Here is a 10,324-nt window from a genome sequence, read left to right as displayed (position 1 = left end):
CTTACCGCTGTTGTATAGACAAACTTGCTAGAACTATTTATAAAGCAAAAAATGAAAGATCTGACACTCACCTACCCTCTTGTTTTTCGTAAAATTAAAAAAAAAACAAAAAAAAAACAAAAGAAAAGAAAGAACGAAAGTAAGAAAGAAAGGTAGAAAAAGAAAGAACAACACTCAAGTGAGGAAAAAGAAGTGAAAGAAATAAAGCCAAAGATCTTCTAGAAAATCTTATATCAAAAGCCAACTTTCTCGATGCCAGCTAGAAATCATACTCGGGGACCAGTCAGGGTCAGGCCACACCACCAGGCCAGACAGCTTTTTTTCTAAGATTTTTTTTTTGTTGTATCCTTTAATCTCCAGTATAAAAAATTCCACTGGTACAAAATGCATAAGTACAATCAGTTGTAGAAATAGGAAAGCCTGCATTTTTTGTACTTTTTAAATCCCATCCAGTGACAGATTTCGAAGTTTGTCAAACAAACATACATCACGCTTTACAGGATCCACTTGAAATGCATTGACTTTGGCTTCTCTCAAGACAATAACTTTGAAACTACTGAAAACCTTTTTTTTTTTTTTTTTTTTGAGAATCAAAAAAACAAACAAACAAAAAAACAAAACAAAAACAGAAGAAGAAGAAGAAACAAAAAAATTTGAATAATTTCTACAGACAACAAGCTCTTCTTTTTTTTTTTGTACGGCACGGAAAGAGAGAAAACACACAAAACATTTTTCCTCAAAAAACTTGACATAAGCCATAATGCAAAGAAACGACAAGTTCAATTTTTTTTTTTTTTTTTTTTCCTTTCAGATTTCATTGTTTGATAAATAGCACTTAAGATAATTAAGAAAGAAGGAGAACAGAGAAGTGAACAGTGACAAGATAGAAAGATTACAACGAGCATCGGCGATGACAGCCCCTGAGGTGAGCCGCTCGACAGAAACTCTACGTTTCTACGACCCTCTTGTGCTTCGACACTGAAACAAAGACAGATGCTTCACGCTGAGACTGTGCGACGTCGGTCAGGCTAGTGTGCGACTCGGTGTGATTTTGGCAATTTTTTTTTTTACGACATAGTTCTCGGGACAGTTAAAAAAATAACAGAGGGGGGAGGGGGGGGCGATCTGGGCGGGATCCGTCGCCTCTGCCGCGCTTCGAAATAAAAAAAAAAAGTGATGCGGGTTTGTGCGAGAGTGAGGTGACGATGTGAAAATGTGCAATCGTTGTTCTTCTTATTTTTTTTTAACACTGCAGCGGTTTTACGACGTTGAAAAACCTGCACACGCGCTGGTCAGAAAAAACAAAACAAAAAAAAAAACGGGTCCTTTAACACTGATGGGACTCCTTCCTGTCCAGCTTTCATACAGGTAGTTATGGCTGTTTGTGGCACTGCTCGTGTGTGTGTGCGTGTGCATGTGTGTGCATGTGTGTACTGCATTTTAGGAAAAGAAAGTCTGCTCGCCTCCCTCCATGAGATCAGATAAAGTTTGGTATTGGGTTTGGTCTTTGAGAGGATAATGAAAGCTGTATTGCCTTCATCTCGGGCTCTGGCTGTTGTTTTTTGCCTGTGCGGACCTGCAGACATGACCCCTTCCTCTCCAACCAACAAGCGCTTTATTTCCCCTGTCGCTATTCCAATAAGACGTCTCTCCACATAGCCCTGTTTCTAATAACCTTGGTTTAGTCTGGGAGACAACAATCAGATGGAAAAAGCGGCATCCTTCAAAGGAAATGCCTCGTTTTTTTTTTATCTACTCCCCCCCCGACGCTGCGAGAACAAGCGGCCATTTCAGCCTCTCTCTCTCTGTGCTCTGTGTGCGCGCGTGTGTGTGCCGGGCCTATCGGACAAAATGGCGGAAGAGCGTAAACCCACCGGACTTTTGACAAGCGGGAGGTTTAACTGTACACACAAGTGAACCTACACATCACTGACTGACTGACAACATCTTCTACTCTTATAATACTGGTACAACGCTCCCTGGTTAAGGCGACTGGTGAGCTTCTGTAGAAAATAATGCTGTCTCTTTTTATTTTTTTTTTGTATTTTTTTTATTTTATTTTATTTTTTTTTGCAGACCGTAAACTAGGCTTTCAGGGAGGGGAAACGGGGGCAGTTGAATAGACTGACAACATTGTGCCATGTAAACGGCTCGACTATGAGAATGTCAATAACACACTTTGGCATCTAAACATAATTTTGGCCCATTACACCACAATATGGAGAGGAGTCTTAACAACCACTTCAAAGTATAAAAAAAAAAAGGTGAAATCAAATGAGTTAAAACTTGCTCCGGACCGTCCTGCCTCTCTCTGTGGCGGCGGCGGCGTGTGCTTTTTCCTCAAAAGATCGAGGCTCGTTTGTGAATGAGCGAGTCTTGCCCTGTGCTTACATCATGAAAGCAAGCGTGCGCGCTCGTCTGAGGTGGATCCACAAAAGTAATGATCCTCGCCGTCTCGAGACAAATGGCGCCGGCTACAACTCAAGAAAAATGTTTTTTTTTTTTTTGTTTTTTTTGAACCCAAACAAAAGGGGATAAGAGGATTTTTTTTTTTTGGAGAAATAAGGCTTTCGCGTATGACTCTCACTTCAATCTGAGGAGCGGGATCGCGTGAAAAAAAAACAATCAAAACAATACATTTTGAAGCCTGATGTATGTGTTTTGTGTCTGTGTGTGCGAGATACTAATAGAGAGAGAGAGAGAGAGAGAGAACAGGAGTGCAAAGATTTGTGGTAAGGCTTTGATGAATAAAACTGGCTGTACAATGGCTAAAAATATCAGTGCGCGATTCTTGTGTGTGTGCGTGCGCGCGTGCATGTGTGTGTGTGTGTGTGTGTTTTAAAGTGTGGCGGGTAGTAGCGGTCGCTGTAGAGCTGCTTTCACACTCAGGGGCTCTCATGCACAACAATAAAGTAAACTGTGAGGTCTGCACGAGAGTGTGTGTGTGTGTGTGTGTGTGTTTGTATATGTGTGTGCGTGTGTCCGTGTGTGCGTGTATATAGATATATATATGACACATGGGCACTTTTTTTTTTTTTTTTTTTTTTTACATCTTTACAAAGAAAAAAAGCAAACATGACATTTTCAGGCAACAAGACCACAGAATAGCAAGTTAACAAACTCTTTTTTAAATCTATATTTTAAATATGAGGGATCCATACAAAACACTTAATAAAATACCCATGTTATCAAATAATTTCACAAGAAATACACTGACGCGCTAGGCAGGAAGTACCTTCAGAATTTGGCACTAAACTCCACTGATCTTGTCTTTTTTTCTTTATAAGACATTTTGCTGAACAACAAAACACATCTAAATATTGTTTCCCACGAGAGAAATAAAATAATAATGACATTGATGCTTCACAAGCTGACATTATATATATATAGATATATTTATATTTATATATATTTTTAGGAATTTTATATAGCTAATTAACCAACAAGAAATTTAGCAAATAGGGACTCCTTAAAAAAAGAAGAGGAAAAAAAGAAAGAAAAAAAAAAAAAAGCAAAGTAACTATTATAGTAATATGAAAGGCTTTGTCTATTGTTCAAGTAAACTGATTTTTTAGTCTTCTCTTGAAAAACATGAGACATTTAAGACCGTTAGACTTGTGATGAAACCACAACTAAACTCACGAGAAGCACCGACGTTAACGCAGGTTACAGGTATCTTAGTATTTTTTTTTTTTCCTCTATACATTTAAACAGTAGAAAATATAGGTCATTTCATCATGTGCATTTAAACCACGGATTGTCTATCTGTGAGTCAGTTCAGCAAAAGGTGACACAAGTAGGTAGCATTTCTCCCCCCCAAACAGGGCAAATGTCTTTTTTTATTTTTTACCTTTAAACTACTCTAGAAAAAAGTGGTTCTATATATAGACTTTGAATGAGAAACAGAGCCACTTAAAATGGCCTTATCAAAAAACTTTACACTGCCTGAAAAATGTAAAAACCATTAGAGAGCTCTGAGAGAGTCTAATATTGATCAGACAGTTTTTATTTCAAAACTGTTTGGAAGTAGTCTTATTTCTCAGAGAAACTGGCGCGGACTGCTTCTGGCCCGCGCTCTGTTTTTCATCGGCGCCAGAAGCAAGATGACGCGCCAATTCCTGTAGTGAACTTTCAAGTTTACTTTAAATGAAGAAGAAAAGGAAAAAAAAAAAAAAAAAAAAAAACTGACATAAAGAAGAAAAGAAGAAACAAACAAACAAAAAAAAAATGCAAGAGAACATACTGAATGGAAATCACTTTGCCACAGGTTGTTGTTTTTTTCTCCAAAAAAAAAAACAAAACAAAAAAATTTTTGTTTTTTTTTTGATAAAAATCTCAGTCTTTTTTAAGTTTTTCATATGAATGCAGCTTTATATCTTTTTCACATTGATTCATTTTCTTACCTACCCCTTCCTTTATCGCCTCTCACCCTCCCTGAAACCCTCCCGCAAAACAGATCCAAATGAGGTCACATGCAAAAAAAAAACAAAAAAAACAACCAAAAAACATAAAAAGAAAAAAAAAAATCATAAAAATCAAAGTCCAAAAAAGCTAAAAGTTCAAAGTTCAAAAGGTCAGTAGGCGGCGGCGGAGGAGGAGGAGGAGGAGGAGGAGGAGGAGAACCAGGTTATGATCAGGTGAGCTCGGAAAAGACATCAGAAAAACAATGACGGGGGGAGGAGGAGGACGATGACACTTTTTTTTTTTTTTTTTTTGGTGGGGGGTTTTTTTTTTTTTTTTTGTTGTTTTTTGTTTTTGTTTAAAGTTTTTTTTTTTTTTTTTTTTTTTTGGTTTGTTTGGACGCCACGGAGACATGCTAGGCAAACGATGAGCTAACAGGCATGGAGATGGGTTGTTCTAAAAGGGGGAAAGAAAAAACAGGGGAGAGGAGAGAGTTACACACAGAGAGCCAGAGCACCACACCACTACAGCATTTGTTTGTTTTTTTTTGTGTAAAATCAAGAGAAACAACAACAACAACAACAACAACAAACAACAACAACAAACAAACAACAACAATGCAAACCGTCAGAACAGCAACACCACTCACTGATTTCATTGGCATTTCTTTTTTTTTTTTAGCTTGAATTTTGTTTTTTTTGTTTGTAATATAAAATGATATTAATGTAGTAGGTCTATACTAACAGGCAACAACACACACACACACACACACTAACACTCACTCATTCACACACACACACACACACACACATATACACAAAAAACAGAGAGCACCCAAAGCTTTATCCATCAGATCCCAGATGGATGTTGTCATTTGGGAGAAAATATTCATATTTTTTGGGGGAGGGTGGGGGGGAGGGGGGTCTTTTCACTTCATTCTTTTTTAAAAAAAAATTTCTTTTATTTTTTTTTTAAAACAAATTTTGAAATCTTTGGAAAGGTTGGGGGTGGGTGGGCGGGCGGGTGGGTGGGTGGTGGGGGGGGGGGCTACGAACAAACGAAAAAACGGAAAACACTCAAAACAAGAAAATTAAATCAAAATAAGTAAAAAAAAAATTAAAAAATAAAAAAAAAACGCGAGGAAAAAGGTAGATATTTGACAAGTGAAGAAGTAGTCCCACTACGGATGGAGAGAGGGAGAGAGAGTGGTAAAGAGAGAGAGATGGATGGATGGATGGATGAATGGATGAACAGCACAGAGAGGTGTGTGTGTGTGTGTGTGTGCAGGTGAATGGATAAATGACACAGGGAGGGGTTGGTGGTGGTGTTGGCGGTGACGGTGACGGTGGCGGTGGTGGGTGGCGGTGGTGGGGGGGGGGGAGCAGGTGCGGGTGCGGTTCGAATGGCAGCGGAGTGTGTTTGTGATTGTGGTTTCTGCACTGAAAAAACATGAAAAACACCGGAGAACCCAATTCCACGAGACTTCTCCACAAGGGTCTACTTTAATGATGCTGTATACTTTATAGGAGTCCAATAACTTAACGATAGGCAATAAATAAAATCCTTTTTTTTTTTATCTGAGGCAGTAAAAATGTATAAAAATAGAACTGCTTTTTTTACAAATAAAATTTACAGGCCTGTGGCTTTCTGTACTTTGAATTATTTTTTTTTAAATCTTTCAACAAACATCAAGTATTTTCAGTTACCCCCTTAACCCATAAACTCTTTTTTATTATTAGTATTATTATTATAGACTTCGTCAAATTCTGGATGCTATTTTGAAAATGTTCTACATGCTGTAATATCCCTTTCACAACAAAGACCAATGTGATCTGACCCAGAAAAGTAGTAACTAATTATTTTTTTTTTTATCATCTGAGAAATAAAAAAACAGTTTTTTCATTTTTCACATAAATAATAAGACGTAGCTGGAGTGTGTGTGTGGTTTTTTTTTCTTCCTGTGGTGGTGGAGTGTAACTGTTACGGCAGGCTGACTATACTGTAAAGAGGCCACTAACGTTTTGCAGCCTTTGCTCCCGGGTTGCCAGCAGGCATAGAGGGGTTTCGGAGAAGCAGCGGCGGCCTGCAACCAACACCGCGGAGGTCAAAGGTCAAATGTGCATATCGGCGTGCGCGTCAAAAAAAATGAACCCTTCGCCAGGCCTTAGGTTCACAACGAGAGAGAGAGAGAGGAAAAATAAAAAAATCATCATGGCTCCTTTGTCTTTACCTCGGTTCTGACTGTAACTAGTCCTTAAAAATGTATAAATAATCACTCAGAAAGAAAAAATTAAATAAGTTTTAAACAAATTTTTTTTTTAAAAAGCTACCCAAGATAGCTACTTTCTTCCATTGTAAAAAAAAAAAAAAAAAAAAAAAAAAAAAAAAGAAAAAAAATTGCACAAAGTAATGGCGGTAATGGAAGCGTTCATGTGTGTAAAAAAAAACAAATTGTAATAAATAATACTTGAAAGCTAACATAAAAATCTTCAAAAAAGCAAGAAAAACAAGAAAAAAAAAAAAACAAGGCGTGTGTGTCTCCCTCAGGGTGGTTGTAGGTCGTCTCCCCCTCCCTCCCACATCCCTCCCTTCCCTCCCTTCACACCCCCCCCCCCCCCACCCCACCCACACCCCTCCCCCAGTCCCTGTGTAGAGAGGTCGTGGCTCGGTTTGCTGTTTGTTTTTTTTTTTTTGTTTTTTTTTTTTTTTCATTTTCATTCTTTTGTGGGGGGACTTACCCTAGCAGTGCTAACATGGGGAGCAGATAGACCCTAGTGCTAAGATCAGTATGGTTTGCTGTCGTTCTTGGAGCGCTTCAGCTGCACCTTCAGCCGCTTCATGCCGATCTGGAAGCCGTTCATGGCCTGGATGGCTGCCTGTGCCGACACTGGATTGTCGTAGCTGACGAAGCCTGCGGGGGACACCAAGGAAAGGTAGATTGTTGGTGGTAAAATGAGAAGACGACTGATTGAAGAGGAGTGTGACATCACGACATACTGGTTCTCTTTCCACTTGCCATTAAACTCTTAACAGAAGAGATTGGTTAGTATAATCTTGGAATTGCATGAGTGAAGGTAAACTGGAATGTCAGCTAGACTTAGCTAGTATATAATTATTTCAGCAGACTGGGCGTAACGGGGTGGCTAACAAACGTTTGAAAGCTAGCTACCTACGTTAGCTATTGTTGGGCTATTGGGTTGTTACCATGGATGTATTATAAGAGCTGGATACAGGACTAAAAATGGCGCCTACAGTCCTATAGGAATTGCTCGCCTGGCACATACGCAAAAAAAAGTTTCTAGCTTCCGGGTTTACTTTCGCGTTGTGCAGCCCACTGAATATGCGCAGTAGTTTTTTCCCCGCTGGCCCCGCCCACGAGTTCCTGCTGAGCCCATAGACTTCACATTGTGATGACGTCATGGATTTTTAAATCGCTTTTCTCGGCTTGAGGAAAGTTTTACAAATATAAAACCTCCATGAATCAAAAGTTCATAATAGAAAGAGTCATAATTGATGTTGTTTGCAGTTTGAGGTGTCCTGTCAACAGTTTTACAGACATCCATTTTACAATGGTGGTCTATGGGGAAAATCCTTTTTGGGCCACAGGGGGATATTTCGCTGCAATACCTCAAGTGGCCACTGGGAAAATTGGCTGCAAGGCTGAGCGGCCAATTTTTCCTTGTGGCCACTCGTGGTATTGCAGCAAAAAACAAAAACAAACCTGCAGCCCAAAAAACATTTTCCCCACAGAGCACCATTATAAAAGACACGTCTATAAAACTGTGAATTATTACTCTTTGTATTAATAACTGAAGGTTTTATATTTGTAAAACTTTACGAGAGCCAAGAAGAGCGAATTTAAATGTCTATGGGCCGAGCTGGAACTCACAGTTGGGGCTAGCAGCAAATGTGGAAGCTAGAAAACGTTTTTTGGCTTGCATGGGTGCCATCTTTGAGTCTGGTATCCAGTTCCTACAATACATCGAAGAGTTGTTACACATAAAACACCAGCCATAACAGCCTCCTAGTTGTAATTTCGGGTCAGAGATACGAGGAATTTCCAACAACTACAATATCTTCCATGTGGCGAAAAAAATCTACAATAATGTCAACAAAACAGTGGCAAAATGGTCCTATACATAACAAAACTAGCACTAATGCCATTATTTTATCTTTAAAAAGTAGCTACAGTATACAGGTTATATGTAGCTGGTTTCACTTCACAAAAAGCTTCAGCTCTATTTCCATATATCTAGTGTGATCACAGTGCAAGGGATGGGTGTAACTGTCTTAGAGTAATGCATGAACTCAGCGAATTTAGCGCTAGACGTTTCCTAATTTTACTGGTGTTTTCTTTAATGAACATATTTAACATGTAACTGACTCACAGCTAGTAGGATTACTACTACTACTACTACTACTACTACTACTAGCAGTGTAATTGTACCTAACATGTTAGCTAATGTAGCTAGCTAATGTAGCTAGCAAGTGTTAGCGAAGGAGTATAGCCAGGCTGTCTTCATTAGATTGCATCTGCTAGTAGTGAATGTTAGCTCACCTCTGTTAGCTTCTATTACATTTGGTGGTGACATGCAGTTAGTTATATCATTAAACTGTTGACCGTAGCTAACGATATGTTAAAAATGTCCGAAATCATGACATAGCTTGACAACATCACCAACCTTCGTACCACCAACAGAGGATCTGATCTTGTTTTTTCTATGTAGATACTATAAACCTCACTGCTTCTGGTCAAAATATATATTCTTTACTTCTACAATTGAGTGTTTTCTCTCTGATCTGTGCCATAAAGCAGTGCAGCAGATTCACTATTCTAAATACAGACCAGCGAGTTTCTACATGACGTTCTTGTCTATTTACAGCAATTATACTCTCTTAAAAATAAGGTTGTAATCATAAACTGATGTTAAAATGCTACACGAGGCATCCTCGCCATGTTTAAGTGTCTTGAGATCTGATTTATCTGTATTACATTTACATCTACATTGAAACAGACCCCTGGTACACATTAAGAAAATATTAAACTTTAATGGCTCCCGCGGGGAAAACTGGGTTGTTGCCTCGACAAAATAATGAAAGAATAAAGCAAAATATAATGGTATATACATAATAGTGAAACAAATGGGGAGCATTAAAAGTGACACTTCCAATGTGAAACATGAGTCCGCAATAATAAGGGCAGTAAAAATTTACAATAAAATCGCATTTTCTGCTCAACTTGACAACAACTTGACAAAGGCCGTTGCTGGAATAAAGGTTTAGGAGCAGAGCAGTGAGGTTATATTGTGTTTTATTTTTTTTTCCCTCCGCCTCACACAAAGTCATCTCCGAGCACACACTTCACCTCCTCTTGGAATACTTGCAATCTCAAAAACTGTCAGTAAACTCCTTTTCTCGCTTGTCTCACATTCATCCTCGATCCATTTTTCTGACAAGTAGCACAGCTGCCTGTTTCTTTTTTTTGTGCTGCATCCATGCTTGATTTATTTCTGTTTCCTTAGTTGCTACATGCGGATTGGAAGATGCATTAGATTCAGGTTTTTGTTGTCAGCATGAGCAAATGTGATGCAAATGAAAACATTTTTTTGTTGTTGTTGTTCTCTTCTTTACAGGTGAATCAAGAAGCTTGTTAATAACAAGTGGAAAGGAATTACTTGCCGTCCCAGTTCAGAGCGGATCTCTTAAAAAGTCCATATTTTTACATCGACTATGTAATAACAGGTCAGAAAAAATCAATTTCAGTGGTAGTGCAAATGCAACCTCTTTCCCCAAAACCGGTGTTTCCTTTGCAGCCTTCAATATCTCAGGAGCGTTCAGGTGATCCTCATCAACTCGTTAAGTCTGGAGGTACAACATGACACTCTTAGTATTTATCAGGTGTTTGGTTTCAGGTGGTCATTAG

General features: G+C 38.7%; 1 protein-coding gene across 9 annotated transcripts in view; it reads right to left on the bottom strand.

The window, feature by feature from the left end:
* Window positions 1-4,786: 4,786 nt before the first annotated feature.
* LOC121890480 (CUGBP Elav-like family member 2) overlaps window positions 4,787-10,324 on the bottom strand; it is a 159,872-nt gene continuing 154,334 nt past the window's right edge. For all 9 annotated transcript variants that reach the window (XM_042402773.1, XM_042402776.1, XM_042402777.1 and 6 more), the window contains 2 exons: window positions 7,140-7,312; window positions 4,787-4,857 (listed from right to left, as the gene is read on the bottom strand). In XM_042402773.1, coding sequence (XP_042258707.1) covers window positions 7,185-7,312 — 128 coding nt within the window. In that variant the 3' untranslated portion in view covers window positions 4,787-4,857; window positions 7,140-7,184. The remainder of the gene's footprint in view (window positions 4,858-7,139; window positions 7,313-10,324) is intronic.

Source organism: Thunnus maccoyii, chromosome 23 (assembly GCF_910596095.1).
Source record: "Thunnus maccoyii chromosome 23, fThuMac1.1, whole genome shotgun sequence".
In the NCBI taxonomy this organism is placed as follows: domain Eukaryota; kingdom Metazoa; phylum Chordata; class Actinopteri; order Scombriformes; family Scombridae; genus Thunnus; species Thunnus maccoyii.
Note: the sequence above shows the minus strand (reverse complement) of the source record. Positions and strands in the feature narration are given on the sequence as shown.